Genomic DNA, 17,262 nt, shown 5'->3' with positions numbered 1-17,262 from the left:
CCTTCATGATATTGGATCTGGGTACTTGAGAGACCGCCTACTGCCAATTACCTCCACTAGACCAATTAGATCCCACAGACTAGGCCTCCTCCAAATTCCATCAGCCGGCCAGTGTCGACTGGCGACTACCCGGAGGAGGGCCTTCTCTGTGGCTGCTCCGACCCTCTGGAACGAACTCCCCGTGGAGATTCGTACCCTCACCACCCTCCAGGCCTTCCGCATAGCCCTTAAAACCTGGCTGTTCCGACAGGCCTGGGGCTAAAGACTCGCTGCCCCACTTCGAATGGTATGATTGTTGTGCTTTTAACTATGTATGGTTTTTATGTTTTTTGTAACTTTGTTTGTATTTCCCCTCCTTTCTTGAGTTGTGAGCCGCCCTGAGTCCCTTTAGGGAAAAGGGCGGCATACAAATAAATTAAACCATAAACCATAAGGAATGCTTGAAGCCAGAAGTGTGTTAATGGGGGCATCTATGTAAATACACCTTTCCACATAGATGATGCCATGTTGTTGGCTGAAAATCTGTGTTACACAAACCGAAAGATCTTATAATAGGTTTAGGTTAAAAGTTGATGCATCTTGTTGAAGTTAAATGCCAATACTGTTATACCATCTTAATTCAAAGAGATCCATTCCATTTAACCCACAGTCAGGACCAACATGACCCAAAATATTTCCTTGTATAAAACTTTAGCCTCCTTTTCCTATAGTACTACTTGTCCATATACAGAGATTCATCCAATTTATTTATCTTGTTGATCCTGAGCATGGTACAAAAAGTATTTCAAAGTTATCTTGTAAACCAAAGCTTTCTACCTCCTATTTTGAAAATTCATTTTGCATATTTCTTCATATCTCTAAAGCACTCCACTTCATCAGTATTTTCTTGATTTAAGATACAGTATCTGAAGTCTTCAGTTCTGACAGGCAGTTCATCATGTGGATTACATACCCATAACAAACCCAACTATCCATTTCTCTAATGAGTACTTGGAGCAATGTAATACTCTTTGGATTATCTGGATCTGTGGTATTTTGGATTCAGGCCTGGACATAGAATGGAAACAGCACTGGTTGTACTCACAATTAACTTTTGTAGAACGTGTAGGGAGGAGCGTGATCATCCTTGTAGCTGGACCTCACAGCAGCCTTCAATCCTGTTACCCATGCTTATCCTTTAGTTGTTTTCTTTCTTTCCTGAGTGGGGCCAATCAGTGGTTATAGGGAAAGAGAGGCTGGACTCTTGGTCTCTGTTATAAAACAGAGTTTTATTCTTTATCATATCCCTTAATATATACATGAAACTTCTGAGGAAGGTAATAATTAATTTAATGGCAAGAGATCATCAATAGGTAGATTAAACCTTTTATGTATCTCTACCTCCAACCCAATGGGAGATGTGCCACAAGTTCTTATTTGATGTCTGGATGGGAAAATATGAGACTCAACCCAGGGAAGATGGAGTAGCTGTTGATTCAGAAACCTACTGAGTGCAAGACAATACTAATAATGACCGTAAAAGGGGTTACTACAGAGAGCATTGCTTGCAGTCTTGGATCCTTCTGGACTTACAGCTCATGCTAAAAGAGCAGATGATCAGGAGGGCCTCAGCTCATTGCACTGCAAACAATTTCTCATGCCCTTTATTACATTTTGCATGGATCATCATAATTGACTTTACATGAAGCTGCTCTTAAAGGCAGCTCAGAAACTTCACCTAGTACAAAGACTATGTGCTTATTAGGCCATCACGTTACCACCATAGCATATTACATCATTGCTGTGAAGCTACTAATTATTGGTACATTTCTGGATGTAATTCAAAGTGCTGATTGCTACGTTTGCAATTTACTAGTGCATTTCTGGGAGATGTCTATGGAGATTTAAAAAAACAACTTTGGACATTTCTGGGAGATGCTGAAGATGGTGTGCCCTGCCCCACCCGAAAAGGATAGCTCCCAATGTCAAGGCCTTTTGGAAGCTTGTAAAAAGGTGAGTTTTCTAGAGGACCTTGGAAGTGTTAATATTATTGCCTTTGTAATATTATAACTACTATTTGCATTTGTTTTAATTAGTACATGTGCATAGCTATAGTAAGTTAGAACCAATGCAGTAGATGAATTGCACAGATGAATAAATAAGTTAATTGAATTATTCTACACCCAAGTGATCTACTCTGATTCTGGATCAAAGTTTGCAAGCAATAAAGAACTGGATAAGGACCACTAAATGTTAAAATGCATCTCAACAGGACTGAAGTCCTATAGTTGATTTGTTCTTGGGTACAGGGATTAGCTAATCTTATTGTTTTGAATGAAGTTACCTTAACAGTTCAAGGCTAATTAGCCAAAAGAATATTTTACAAAAACCTGAGCATGTTCTTAGAATTAGGCCTTTTTTGCTATTCCATTAATAGAAGAGTACAATTGAATAAGCCCACAAAATAGATTCTTCTCAGATGAGCAATCCAGAAAGTTGAAGGGTCTAAAAACATTCCATTGCCAAGTCACAAACCACTCAGTAAAGTCTAAATTTTATTAGATCTGAGGATCTACTTTAAGAATCTATCTATGGCCGTGATGGCGAACCTATGGCACGCGTGCCAGAGGTTGCATGCAGCACCCTATCTGATGGCACACGAGTTGTTGCCCCAGTTCAACTCCACCATGCATGGGCGCGCGTGCCTCCCATCGACCAGTTGGTCTTCTGGTCTCTGCCACACGTGTGTGTGGGTGTGGACCCCCCTACGCATGCATGGAAACACGCATGCAGGGACAGGGCGCATGCGTGGGGATGCACGTACATTGCATTTTGGGGGTTAACATGCACTTTGAGCACTCTCTGGAAAAGGTTAGCCATCACTGATCTATGATATGGGTGGTCCAATATTAGAGTTTTAACCTAATCTGCCACGTTTTCATCAAAAATAGATCTACATGAAAGTAAAGCAATAGTTTAGCCGCCTGCATTCTAAAACAATTTCAAGCATTGTTGAATGCAGATCCTATGGGAGTAACATAACCTACAAAACATAATGGGCTGCACTGTATTAACATAGCTACAACTACCATACCAAACAGTGTATGGCTTTATCCTCTCCCAGAGCTCACATTTGAAGGGAAGCTCGATTAAGTCCCATCCAGACCACTGCCCAAACCATCCAACTGGGTTCTCATTTAGTTCACATGCAAAGGATTTAGAATCGCAATCGGATGCTGGGAACTGTTATTTGCTCACAATGCCTTGTCAACTGCAGGTAGAAAGTGAACCCTCAAAACATCAGGACACCGGCTTGCCTATTACCTAGAACTTTTGTTTCGTCCATCAGTTTGTGCTGACGACATAAATACCTCACGTCGCCGAAAGTATTCAAAAGTGAGGCCCGATCCAACCCCGAAAGCCATTTTTTTAAAAAAAATTATAGGTAGGTATTTTTATAAGGAGGAATAAACTTCGTAATGTTATTCTCGGAAATTCGGCTCATTAAAGGATGCGCGGACCCACTACCAAACAGTGCCACTGACTGGATTACATCCGAAAATCGTCTTTCTTGAATAAAAATCTAAACCTCTCGCTTAATTCCGATCGTGAGGGGAAAACAGCAGGGACTGCATTAAAAAAAATAAAATACACCCCCACTTCCATTTTAGCCATATTTTGATTCCAATAGAAAAACAGAAGATAAGCAGCCCATCGGAAAAGGCGCCTCTCCTTCCTCACAACCTCCGTCAGGCCCTGACCTGGAGTGGCCCGCCCAGGTAAGAAGCTCCCCAGCTCCTCTAGGCTGAGGTGGCCGCAGCCAGGTTCAAAGGAGAGAGAGAGAGAGAGAGAGAACGTTATCTCAAACGTCCGGGCTCCAGCTCAGTTACCTGAATCCCAAACCCGCTCGCGCCTCTTAAGAGTGGCAAAACACCACACCGATTTCAGCCCCGTCCGCCACGTGCTGCCTTCGTCCAATCATGTTCTCCGCCTCACATCTCTTTGGATCCACCCCGCTCCCCCCCTCCACCCACCCAAGAGCGCGGAAGAAAAGCTCGCGCCTCGCCGTCAGGTGACCTCACGTGGCTTTCTGCCTGGCTACTTCTCCACGCCCCCAAGACGCCCGCAGCATTCCCGTGCCTCTCCTTTTTGACCAATAAACGCACCAAGTCAACCGACCAATAGAAAGGAGAGTTGGCTCGAAAGTTGCGCAGCCGCAGTCTGCGGGGCTGAGGTCATAATGATTAAAATGGCGACGCCGCAGTTGGTGGGGTTACCGGCTTCTCTTACGGGCAAGATCAAGGGGTGCGTTTCTTTCCCTCGCCGGCTCTTTGTAGCTTGGAAACGGGAAGAGGGGGGCGGGCAGGAATAAAGCGTCGGGATTGAGAAGGTTGAAATTGTGGAATGTCACAACACGAGGAGTTTCTGCCCGAGCGTTTCTGGAAATCCTCTTTCCTGCTCTGCTTTGGGACTGCTTGTTTGAATTGCGAAAGCTCTCAGGTTTTGGGGGGAAATTGCAATCCCAAAGCGTTGGGAAGGCATCAGGTTGCGGAAGGTTCCGCCAGTTTGCTTATGGCTATTTTCGGCTAGATTCCGGTGACATGGCTTAACTTACCCATGCTTAATTGAACCACGGTGTGCTCAGTGTTCAATTTTATAATAATGTATAATGTTCCCAATTTTATATTTGTATTTATTGAAAATGTATCAGGAATTTCATTATTGCAGTCACCCAGTTCATTCCCAAGAATTACTTTGATGTAATAAGTAAATGTGCAGGGCTAGAAACACCCTCACTTATAGTCCTATCATAGGCGCAAAACCAACTGGAGTTTTTGGGGAAAATCACTCACTCTGAAAACCTTGCTGAGAAAATTGCAGAGACATATATATGACCTGTTCAGACTGAACAAGATATATAGTGCATTACAAGCACATTAAAAAGTAGGGTAGTTAATTTTTTATTTTGCAAGTTTGGACCTTTGAAGGGTATAAAATTAGTGTACAGTTTAAGTCTAAACAATTGTTTCAGTATCAGAGCCCTCCAGCTTTATTAGGTGCCCTTATTTTTAAAGCTGGAAGTCTCTGACACTCTGAATAACTGGTTAGACTTAAATTTGTACACTAATTTCAAGATTTTCAGGGGCCCAAACTTTAAAAATAAAATTCACATTCTAATTCATATTGAATATTTGGTAATATTCAAACTATCTACAAGTCTGAAATATTGTTTTTTTTATAGATCTTTTGCATATAATACAATTAAAGACAGGCTGCCTCTTATCCTGACTCGTGTTATTGATACTTTGCATCGACATAAACATGAGTTCTTTGAAGAACATGGAGAAGTAAGAAATGTAACCCTTTCTGATTTATTCTTGTATGAATACAAATGTGCTTACTACTTTCTGTAGTTAGTTCTGCATAACTTAGACATAAGTTTTCCTGTTTCAAATGAGAAAGATGTATACTGGATTAGCCAAAGTTTGTCTTGCCAAGCATCATCGCATTTATGTTTCAAATCTTTTAAACTAATCAACTCTTAGAATCTTGTAGTAGGCCATTGTGCAGGAACAGGTAAGTGCCTTTTATGATCTATAATGGTTGCTAATTGATTTAATTAAATGAACTTGAATGCTAGTATCATTGGAAGAGGAAAATGTTTTTCAGTGAATGGGGAACAGTGCTATTATTTTAGAATAATAATTTAGAAGTAGGAAATATAAATAATAAATTATCTTACTGGGTTATGCCCCATGCCAGCTTTTTCAAATTAATTCTTAATTTCTAAGAATGAATGAATTCTTTCTTGCTTAATGTTCAGCACTTTCTAAACTATTGTAGAATGTAAAGGTTGGAAGGAATCTTTGAAATAATTTAGTCCAACCTATCTGGCAGATATCCACTACTGCATCATCTTCAAGAGGTCACCAGAGGCTGATTTATATATGCATGTCTTGTTGTATTCGGGTCTTTTCCCATGTAAGATTGTGATTGTCTTGGCAACGTTTCGGCGAGGTCTCACTCACATCTTCAGGCTGGGTTTTGGGCTTAAAGCATGGTTGGAGCTGCTGTCTTTCTATAAATCTTGGTGGGGTGTGTGGAGTACTGGCTTTGTTTCAGTAAGTGGAATGATTGGTTGTGTGGTTGTATCATGATTGGTAGATTGATGCTGGTTGTGTGTCCATTGTTTCGTATTATAACAGCCTTGGTGGTGGGTGGGGCTCTGTTGACTAGGGCTGGTTTCTAGATATCTGGTAGGCGGGAGGTTTCGTCACGTTTATTCATGTTGTGGGGTGTTTCTCTATTTTGATAGCTTCCATAATTATTCTCTTGTTGAAGTGTTCAGTTTCAGAGATTAACCTCGTTCCTTCAAAATTAATTTCATGTCCTGTAGCTTTAAGGTGCTGGAAGTTTTTTCTTTTTTTCTTACTACGTTCTTGTGTTCTGCGATGCGTGCATTTATTCTCCTGTTTGTTTGTCCTATGTAGGTTGCAAAGCAGATTTTGCATGGTATTTCATAGACTCCTTGATTTTCTAACTGGATTTTGTCTTTGTGGTTTCTTAAGATGTTGGCTATTTTTTGGTGAAGGCTGTCTTGATATTGTGTTTGTGGAGAATTTTGCTGATTTTATCTGTGGTGCCTTTGATGTAAAGGGAGGAGGGCGATGCCATTGTCCTGTTCTGTGTTGGTTTTTTTGGGGTGTGTGTGTGTCTCCCTTTGGATTAGGTTGGTAATTGTTTTTCTTTGGAATCCGTTGGAGATTAATATGCTTGTGAGAATGTGTAATTGGTTGACCAACTTCCCTTTCTGGACATCCTAATCTACAAAAAACCCAGTGGCTCCCTAGGACATACCATCTACCAGAAAAACACACACACCAACCACTACTTAAACACATAATCCCATCACCACCCTGCACAAATCAACTCTGTAGCCAAGAGCCTCATCTCCAGAACCAAACGCCTAGCCGACAAAGGCCACCTGAAAACTGCCCTCCTCCCTTATATCAAAGGCACCACAGATAAAATCAGCAAAATTCTCCACAAACACAATATCAAGACAGCCTTCAACACTGACCAAAAAATAGCCACCCCCACAACATGAATAAACATGACGATACCTCCCGCCTATCAGACATCTGGAAACCAGCCCTAGTCAACAAACGGGCCCCACCCACCACCCAGGCCGTTACAACATGAAACAACAACGGACAACATGAAACAACAACGGACACACAGCCAGCACCAATCAACCAATCATGATACAACCACACAACCAATCATTGCACTTACTGAAACAAAGCCAGCACTCCACACACCCCACACCAAGATTTATAAAAAGATGGCAGCTCCGACCATGCTTTAAGCCCAAAACCCAGCCTGAAGACGGTGAGTGAGACCTCACCGAAAGGTTGCCAAGACAATCTCAACCTTACTTGAGAAAAGACTCGAATACAACAAGATCAGCATACCTACCCGTGAAAATGTAACCAATCATTGCTCTCCCCATTTTGGTAGTTAAGCGGAGCACAGAGTGTTTTGGGTGGGGGAGGCCCTGAGAGGTCTAGTGCAGGCCCATGGCCAAACTGCATATGGCATTCCTCAGGCCTACCAGGAAACTTCCCCACCCAAAGCACCCTGTATTCCGCTTCCCATCCCATTGGGTCCCCTCAGACCTTGGACGTATTTTTCCAACCCACTGGGTCCTAAGTCTGATGTATTCCATATTTTGTCTAGCTCTGCCACAGTTTTTCTTCCAAGCTGTAAATATGTTTTTATTTCATGGCTACGATGATCTTCATTGTACAGTTTTGAGTGTAGGAAGGTCAAGTCTGTTACCCCTTTAATTTTTTTCTGTGTCTATTTGCACTGGGTTGGCTTTCCCTGGACATAGTCTGTCCCTTCTTTTCAGAGTGGAATAGCAGGCTGGCTTTTGCACCCTTTTCCCCCACTTCAAGAAGATATTCAGTATCTTAAGTATTCAGCATTTCACTTACTTTTATTATTTTCAATAAAACAGCAGACAGCCATTTCATCTTTTTACATTTTGAGAAAGTGTTGTTTGCTTCATCTTTAATGATCTTACATTAAAGATAACTTCAGGCATTCTAATGATTAAATCCAGCACTAACTCTTGTTTTTGCTGATTTAATGTAGCATCTTCAACTTTACTTTCAGAGTATATAGTTTATGTTGGTGTGATCCATTCAGTGATATTGATATGTACCATCTTTTAGATTATTGGAAGAAGATATTTGTGATAAATATTGTATCTTCTTAAAACACATGTTCGTTTCTCCCACTTTGTTTCATTTGCTAGCACCAATTTTTCATTTAATTCCAAATGATACTGTACTTCCAATTTTAGTATTTCAGTAACCTGGTACTTCCTTTGCATTTCTGACTGGATCACTATAACAACAACTTGCATTGAACTCAAGATTATTTTATTAATTTTTGGGACTGTATCTGACTACAGGTAGTTCTCAATTTACAACTGTTCATTTAGTAACTATTCAAACAGTATTGAAAAAGTGACATGACCATTTTTCACATTTATGACCTCAGCATCCTCATGGTCACATGATCAAAATTCAGATGCTTGGCAACTGACTCACATTTATGACTCTTGTAGTGTCCCAGCGTCATGTAATCATCTTTTGTAACCTGACACGCAAAAGTCAACGGGGAAACGAGAGTCACTTAACCATGTTACTTACTTAACAACTGCAGTGATTTACATAATAGCTGGGGCATGAAAAGTCATAAAAGGGGGCAAAACTCATTTAACAAATGTCTCACTTAGCAACAGAAATTTTGGGCTCAGTTATGGTCATCTGCCAGTATTGTGCTGACATTGCCCTGATTGTAAATTACCATTTGGCAAAATACTAGAATGTGTTGGATTTCCTTCTTCAATGAATTGTGTTTAATCTAATCCCTTAACTATAACCTGACTGTTGCGGATGAGTATTTTGAGTATGGATATTTTCAATACTATATCTCATAGCATCATTGGGATGTTCAAACCTACCACCAGCACAAACTGATGATTCATGAAAGATGCATTTTAATTTACCATTGTCTTATTGTTTGCCACTGCTCTACTTTTACATTCAGTTTATGTAAACATTAAGAACAAAGAAACCTCTTTTAAAATCTCATAAACACTTGAATTAGAAACATTTTCACTTTATTTTAGAAAGGCATCGAAGCAGAAAAGAAAGCTATAGCCTATCTTTCCAAGTTGCGGAATGAGTTGCAGACAGACAAGCCGCTGATTGCATTGAATGATAATCTCCCTGATACCCCTCTGTGGAACCAGTACTTAGAATATCATAAAAATGTATCAAATGAACCACCAAGCTGGTTTCAATCTCCTTGGTTGTATACAGAATGTTACATGTATCGTAGAATTCATGAAGCTGTTATTCAGAGGTAAGCTTGTATGATCTTGTCTCTTTTTGTTTAAATATTTGAGGAAAAAGATACATAAAAATTACCCTCAAGTCAAGCTTGATCCATGCAATTACCTCAGCCACACTTCAAAAAGTGCTTGCTGCCCCCCCCCCCCCCCCCCAAGGCTATCTGATTTTCCATTCCAGAGAACAGCCCTAAAATTCCACTACTAACCGGGTTCAACTTTTTTTAGCTTTTGAAATCATTCAGGGTTCTTTTAAATATAGGGGAATAATAAATATCCTCAATCTTAGTAATGGCTTGCCACAAATATTGAAGTACTCTCTTTGATTTGTACAGACTGGTAAAGTTAAAGTTAAATGTCATTCAGGATTGCATGGAAAGTAATTTTGTTTGGTAGTTCAAGTTAAAATAGAAATAATAAATAATGAATTTTCTCTCTTGCTTATTCACTCATGCAAAGATGCTATGTAACCCTGTTCCATGTTCTTTTCTATGTTAGAATATAATGGTAGAATAATGTGAGTTTATATATGCCTTTTTGTGAAATATAGCTTTTAGTTAAGCATTCCTTTAATTATTTTAGGCAATCAAAACTGATAAGGAACAACAGCAACATTAAGAAGTGAGGAGAATTATAATTATTTTAATTTGTTTAAGTCAAAAAGATGTATGTCCATATGTATGTATTCATGAGGGGGAAAGAATAAGATAAGCCATTGGCAAACCCATTTCAACCTTATTATGATCAAATGAAAGATCTTTTGTCAAATATGGAACAAAATATACGCTCCCAGTATGTTATTGAAAAATAATACTACGTATTATTGAACGTGTTAATATAATCTCATCCTGTGCATTTCTAACAAGATTCATTTAGTCAAAAGTAATTAATATGATGTTCAATGTGATATATAGTCTGAAGGAAAAAGTTTAATATGCATGTGTTTTAGATGCTAATGATATCAGAAACTAATCTAAAGAACATCTTTTGTTTAGTCCACCAATCACCAACTATGATGTATTTAAAGAAGAAAAGAATCATGCCTTTTTTGAATCTCAGCAAGCCATGATTGTTTTAAGTTCTTGTCTCCAAGAGATGTTGAAAAATACAGATGGCTTAGATGAAAAACGTTTGAAAGAGGAATTTTGTAACCTACTTCAGGTAAAACTAATGCTTGTTTATATTTCGATATTTCAAAAACAGTAAGCAATACCGTGTTTCCCTGAAAATACAACATGTCCTGATAATAAGGCCATGCAACATTTTTTAGGTGGGCAAAAATGTAGGCCCTCCCCTGAAAATAAGCCCCCTAGACAACCTCCCCCTCTCCAGCCAGGCAGAACGCCACTCATTGACCTAGCGGTATCCCGAAGGTGCCAAGCCGCAGGAACGGAGGGGGGCAAAGGCTCGCGTTGCTTGGCGCATTTGGGATACCGCTAGGTCGGTGAGCGGTGCTGTGCCCAACTGGAGAGGAGGGTTGCCGGGTGGTTGCTCTCTTGCAAGCGGGCTCCCGAAGAGCCGGGCACAACCACAGGGTGGAACGGCTGTGTTGCGCTGTCGCAGCAGCACTACAAGGCAGCCATAAGGTGACCACACTCACGAGCAGCCACCCAGCATCCCCCCTTTCCATCCAGGCACAGCGCCATTCACTGACCCAGGGGTATCGCCAAGCCACATGAGCGCCTGTTCTCTGCCCTCCGGTTCCTGTGGCTTGGCGCCTTCGGAATGCCTCTAGGTCAGTGAATGGGGATCTGCATTGTTGGAAAGGGGGGTTGTGCGAGCGGCTTTTCCACTCCCTGATCGCGCATCTCCCAGCCTCACAATGCCCTTGTCTAACTCTCCTCGCAGAGTCAGGGCACCACCGCTGCTGTTCGCTGCTGCCACATGGCTTTTTCTGCGGCTTCCAAAGCAGTGAGGTAGGATTCCAAATCTTCTGGAAGTTGCTGCTCTGGGAATACTCTCTATGGTTGTACGCTTTGGGAGTACGCTCTGCCTCAGCCAGCCCACAACCATAGAGCATACTCCCAGAGTGGCCGCTGCCGAAAGACTGCTGCGGATCTCCGGAGTTTGGAAGCCGGAGAATAGATTATACTTGGAGTACCACGGCGGCGGCAGGACACTGGCTCTGCAGGGGCAGTTGGGCTAGGGCATGGTGAGGTTGGGAGGCACACCAGTTGGGGATGGAACAGGCGCTCACCCAACCTCCCTTTCCAGCCGGGCAGAGCACCATGCACTGACCTAAGGGTATCCCGAATGTGTTGAGCACCATGTGGCTTAGTGCCTTTGGAATATCACTGGGTCCGTGAGTGGCGCTCTGCCCTGCTGGAAAGGGGGGTTGCCGGATGGCTGCTTGTGAGCATGGTCATCTCATGGCTGGTATGTTGCACTGCTGTGACAGCGCAACACAGCCGTTTGCCCCTGAGGCTGTGCCTGGCTCTTCAGGTGCCCGCTCGCAAGAGAGCAGCCACCCGGCAACCCCAAAACAATAAGCTCCCCCCCAATAATAAGAACCAATCCATATTTTGGGGAGGGGCAAAAGAAAATAAGACCCTGTCTTATTTTTGGGAAAACACGGTACCATGTTTCCAGTTCCAAGAACTGCTGCAAAACTATGCATACTATCAGAATTTTAAAAAGTTTGTTTTATCCAAAGTAATGAATATTATCCCAACTATTCAAAATAGTGGCTGAAAGCTAGGGATATGTAAAGCATGTCACTGGACTAGAATGGGAATGTTTTGATTTTGCTTTGGACCACACTGGTTCAATACTTTTTCAGAGGTTTGGGAGGAAGGTGTACAGTATGTCATTTCCCCCTTCTTTGCAAGAAATGCAGTTTGCTTTGGCAGGCTATTAGGTTTAGCAGATCAAAGAATTGTCTATTTACCAAAAATTAACATGCAATTTCTTCTTTTTTTAGGTTTCATTGTGGGGCAATAAGTGTGATCTATCTATTTCAGCTGGGGCGGATAATTCTCAGAAGTCTGACCCATTACAATCTGTGGAAGAATTAAAAAAATTTATTTTGGTGGATCACATGGAAAAACTTTGGTCACTGCTTATAAACAAAAAGAAAAACAAAACACCTACTAGGCTTGACATAGTTCTGGATAATGCTGGTTTTGAACTCATTACTGATCTTGTTTTGGGTGATTTTTTGATATCCTCAGAATTGGTTACTGAAATTCATTTCCATGGTAAAAGTTTTCCATGGTATGTGTCAGATACTACAAAACATGACCTGGATTGGACAATTGGACAGATGAAGGCATCTAATCATAAATGGATGGCTAGATGTGGTGTCTCCTGGGCGGGCTATCTGAAAAATGGTGTTTGGATTTATCATGATCACATGTTCTGGACTTTGCCGCATGAATTTTCTAGTATGGCTCAGATTGCTCCAGATTTACACACTGAGTTACAGAAATCAAGCTTAATTATTTTCAAAGGTGATTTGAACTATAGAAAGCTAACAGGTGATCGAAAGTGGGAATTCACAGTGCCATTCCATCAAGCCTTGAACAATTTTCAGCCTGCACCACTCTGCAGCTTAAGGACATTGAAATCTGATACTCAGGTTGGTTTGAAACCTGGGCAAGGTGAAAAGCTCATGAATATTGATCCTGAGTGGATGATAAGTGGTAAATATGGAATAATTCAGTTTGATGCTACTTCCTGATTGATTTGCAAAGTATGAAGAATGGCACTGTGCTAAAAACCGATTAATGGTCTAATTTGGAAGGCCACTGATTTTCAGTGCGCACTACTATTTTCTTCCATGAGCCATGCTGTTATTTTAAAGTGATATGCAATTGTGACCTCTTTTAAATCATCAGAAAAGATCAAATTTGTCCTCTGTCGTACTTTATTTTTAACTAATATAAATATAGAACAAGAAACAACAGCCAAAGCTACTACATTAGTTCACATGTGTTTGACTCTACTGTGTTATCATAAAACACAATGCTGCTTGAGCTTAATCTTGTTCAGAAAAAAAAGATGTTAAATAAAATGACTTCTCAAATGGCAAAACTAAAGGCTTTGAATTAAATTATCCAATAAGAGAACTACGTGTGTTGTTGCACAGTATTAAAAAGAAATAACCCAGTTGTGAGTGCCCTTCAGGCTTGCTCTATCGATTAACATTGCAGGCAAACTGATCAGAGACAGCAGTCTTTGTCACGATAGAGTGTCAAGGTGTTGGGACTACATCTTCACATCTGCCTGGCTTCTCGTGCTCATTTATATTATTAATGGCATGCTGAGAAGGGTACAAACTCTAGGAATGAGTAGGAAGAGTCCCAGAAATAAGGGGGGAGGGAGGAAGGAAGGAAGGAATCATAGTTAACAGCCATGGGGGATCTCTATTTATACATTGAACTGTTTATTCTACATATTAGGTAATGCATTTATAGTTAATTGTTATTTCCTAATTTAAATAAATTTATCCCATGGCTATTGCAATGATTCCACCTAAGCCTGGTTGGTGAGTTATAATGGGTATTAGAGAATTGTTTATCACTGCTACTCATCATTAACTGCAGTTTGTTCAAGTATTTTGATGAGGGTTTTTGTAAGACATTGTAGGAAGTTATCACCCAGCCCTCCCCCAGAAAAATGAAATATCGTAGGAAATATTGAAAAGGCAGAATATTTTTCTGGATGTGAAAAGGAAGAAACATGTTTTAAAAGACAGAATAGCTCCCTGTAGCTTCCTGCCCATCCCCACTTTGTCAATGGAACATTAAGAAGGCCAAGCTAGTCTACATAATAAAGAGATCTCCCCTTCAGCTCCAGGGGGATGGGATTAAGGCATGATAATATTGGCCCTTTACCCAATTCACCACATGGCATCTGAGAACTCAACCAAACCTGGATTCAAAACGCAGCCTAGAGAGTTGCCCCTGCATGGCCCCATGGGAGTCTGACAACCAATCAGAATACAAGCTCAAGATCAAAGGCCAGAGGGGGATAAAACCAGAGACTCAGCATCTCAGTCGGCCCTTCTCTTTTCTCCACCAACATTGAAGCATGTGATCACCTTTTCTGTTCAGGACTCAAGCCATGTGGTCCTGTCCACCATTAAACCTCTTTCCAAGCAGCCTCCATGTCTCCAGTGTTTTTTCCCCACTTGGAGCCGAACCCAGAAGGACATTTCTTTCATCAACATAAAAGTTTCTTTCAAACAGTTATTGTCTAGTTGGGCTTATGAGAATATTTTTATATTGCTTCTATCAATTCAGCTAATAAGGCAGATACCCTAGCAGAACTATACCGTATCTCAAATCAGAAAATATTTCTGGAACAAAGTTTTATTTTACAGTGACCTTTTATTTTAATGAAAATCTTATTCTGTACGTTGCGCTACAGGAAATACTGGAAGGTACAACCTGACATACAAAGCTTGGGAAGGTTATTTTGAAACAATATTCTTCCTTTTGGGTCTGTGCTCTCACCAACCCTTTTTGGTCCTGCTTTAAGTTACTTCTCCCTTTACTTGGAAAAGAATACTCGGTTCACAAAATGATTCTTAAGTGAAGAAAATTGAATTGTTTTGGTATTGTTTTATTATTTGGATCGCTTGATAGCCATAACAGGAGTGGACAACATTTTCTTTTTGTCTGTAAAGGCTCTCCCTCTCTTAGAGACAGTATGTTAGAGATTGTGGTGGGCAGTGCTGAAGCAAGCAGCAGATGGAGACAGAGCCTAATGGAGGTTGTGATACTATTCTTTTTCTTAGCCTCCCCCCCCCCTTTCCTTCTCATTTTTATCAGCAGGCCAAATAAGCTCTTTCCAAGGCTCACAAGTTTTGTGCTTGTTTTATAATAACAGCTGAGAATAGAAGGCAGTAACTTTTAAGTGTACTTTATAAAGGAAGGAAGGACAGGACTGCAGACAGATTTCAAGACTCCATAAGAATAGTCTACATCTTCCCTAAAATCAAAAATCGTGCTTGCTTTGAATCTGAATTACCCCAGGAGCAGGATAATGTACAGGTTAAATAATACAGGTAGTCCTTAACTTACGGCCACAATTGAGCCTAAAATTTCGGTTGTTAAGTGAAACATTCGTTAAGTGAGTTTTGTCCCATTTTGCGACCTTCCCTGTTAAACAGCAGTTAAATGAATCACTGCAATTGATAAATTAGTAATGGTTGTTAAGTGAATCTGGCTTCCCCGTTGACTTTGCTTATCAGAAGGTCGCTAAAGGAGATCACATGACCCCTGGACACAGCAAAGGTCATAAAAATGAACCAGTTGCCAAGCACTTGAATTTTGATCACATGGTCATGGAGATGCTGCAAAGGTAACTGAAAAACAGTCATTTTTCGATGTCATAACTTTCAGTGGTCACTAAACGAAGTTGTAAGTCAAGGGCTACCTGTATTAGCAATTGTTTCATTTTTCCTATGTTTTTTGGCATTTATTTTAACAAGGTTTTAAAAATTTAAGCAATCCTTATAAAGTGTAACAAAAATATGAGCATGAATTAGAGTTAGGAAGATAGTTTGCCAGGGAGAATGCCTTTGGAGCCTATTAAAACTTGCCATCTAATCCTGGTGCTTTGAATTCTTCCACACACAAAAATATGTAACTTTAGAAAGCACTGTGACCACTCTTAACAGAGAACATGCACAGATGTTCAAGAATTTCTGTGCTTCAATTGTCCCTAATATACCCAAAGGCTCTACAGTAGAAGCAAAATTAATATTAAATGCCTTGTGCATTTGATATTAATTTTCATTATGATAAAATCTATTGTATGTGACCGTATACAAGGCTTATGTGTATGCTCACTTACCTGTTTCTCAGTCACTAGAATGTCTTGTCTGTGGATTTATGCTAGTACTGTATGTGAAATTCTTATCTGAGCAAGACACTTATCAAACCTCTTATCGATATAATCTATAATCTTATCGTACATCTAAAGCCATTTTTATTTGTAGGCTTAGTGTACCTTATTGTAAACAGAAACATTCAGGTACACAAATATTTAATTGCTATATCTGTATATAACAGTCCTATAATATTGAAATAGTTCTTTTGCCACATAGAATCTAAATGAGTAAAACTATTACCTTCTATGCTGTTCATACAGTAGGAATGCATGTTGAGTTAATTGTATTTGTCTTTTTTTAATCTAGAAAATTTGTAACTGATTACATTTGAATAGTCTAATATGGGCTTTCCACATTTTTCTTTTTAATTTTTTAAAAACCATATAACTTCCTTTTATTCTTTGTTGCATATTTTTTGCCACTGCAAGCCTTTTCATGTCAGTATTTCAAACAGAATTTTTCCTTCTATTTAAGCACCATGTTTCTAGATGACTTTCAGTGGTTAACATCTTTTCCGTTGCATGTAGGTGGATTTTTGACTGAGAAAAATTGAATGCTAGGTTAGTTTGATTTTATGTTGGCATTCATGCTGCTGCAAAGTTTAATGGAAGCAAAACCACGAAATTAATTTCTAATTAAATTGTGGAATTATTTTGCGTATTTAATAGGATACAACTTTGCAAAAGTACATACAAGGAATCTTGTCTTTTCAATTATCCGAGTATAAATTCTGTTTAATGAACAAAATAAATCTAACGAACAGAGGCTATATACCCTTTTCTCTGTGTCTTTTAGACATGAGTAGAGGTAAACCTACTCCATCACTTTATTTAATGCTACGCATCAGACCCAAACTGACCTTTCTTGCCTCTAGACAAAGCCCTGTGCAATGTCATCCAAACCAAATAATAGAAGCTCTTCACCTCAGCCCAAGGGCAGCTTTACAAAGGAATTGCAACATAGAGAAACCCCAACCTTCTATCTTCTGTCAACTGATCACCTCAACATTCCATCTCCT

General features: G+C 40.1%; 2 protein-coding genes across 4 annotated transcripts in view; one reads left to right on the top strand and one right to left on the bottom strand.

The window, feature by feature from the left end:
- Positions 1–4,002, bottom strand: part of RMND1 (required for meiotic nuclear division 1 homolog) — a 42,865-nt gene extending 38,863 nt beyond the window's left edge. Inside the window, exons 1-2 of one of the 2 annotated variants that reach the window (XM_087718291.1) lie at positions 3,870–3,980; positions 1,085–1,197 (exon numbers count right to left, since the gene is read on the bottom strand). In XM_087718291.1, the coding sequence (XP_087574417.1) occupies positions 1,085–1,124 (40 nt within the window). In that variant the 5' untranslated portion in view covers positions 1,125–1,197; positions 3,870–3,980. Of the gene's footprint in view, positions 1–1,084; positions 1,198–3,869 lie in introns of both variants that reach the window. The other variant, XM_087718290.1, reaches the window with a different exon arrangement.
- Positions 4,003–4,201: 199 nt separating this feature from the next.
- Positions 4,202–13,582, top strand: DCPH1 (damage control phosphatase 1). Of its 2 annotated transcripts, XM_087718289.1 has the most exons (6): positions 4,202–4,284; positions 5,222–5,327; positions 9,185–9,420; positions 9,989–10,027; positions 10,402–10,567; positions 12,327–13,582. In XM_087718289.1, the coding sequence occupies exons 1-6, from the start codon at positions 4,220–4,222 to the stop codon at positions 13,083–13,085; spliced, it is 1,371 nt and encodes a 456-aa protein (XP_087574415.1). In that variant the 5' UTR covers positions 4,202–4,219; the 3' UTR covers positions 13,086–13,582. The 2 variants fall into 2 exon arrangements, with proteins under 2 accessions (XP_087574415.1, XP_013916286.1); XM_014060811.2 differs by lacking the exon at positions 9,989–10,027 and having other exon boundaries at positions 12,327–13,574.
- The last annotated feature ends 3,680 nt before the right edge of the window (positions 13,583–17,262 follow it).

This window comes from Thamnophis sirtalis, unplaced genomic scaffold (genome assembly GCF_051295495.1).
Source record: "Thamnophis sirtalis isolate CommonGarterSnake01/CBP01778 unplaced genomic scaffold, rThaSir2_p1.2 scaffold_6, whole genome shotgun sequence".
NCBI classification, from domain to species: domain Eukaryota; kingdom Metazoa; phylum Chordata; class Lepidosauria; order Squamata; family Natricidae; genus Thamnophis; species Thamnophis sirtalis.
The sequence above is the reverse complement of the archived record's forward strand: the minus strand, read 5'-3'. Positions and strand labels throughout refer to the sequence as shown.

Excerpts from the sequence above, each read along its gene's own strand:
- DCPH1 (XM_087718289.1), top strand. The coding sequence starts at position 4,220 with ATGATTAAAATGGCGACGCCGCAGTTGGTGGGGTTACCGGCTTCTCTT. Across the intron at positions 5,328-9,184 it reads TCTTTGAAGAACATGGAGAA|AAAGGCATCGAAGCAGAAAA; the intron begins GTAAGAAATGTA and ends ACTTTATTTTAG. Across the intron at positions 10,568-12,326 it reads AATTTTGTAACCTACTTCAG|GTTTCATTGTGGGGCAATAA; the intron begins GTAAAACTAATG and ends TTCTTTTTTTAG.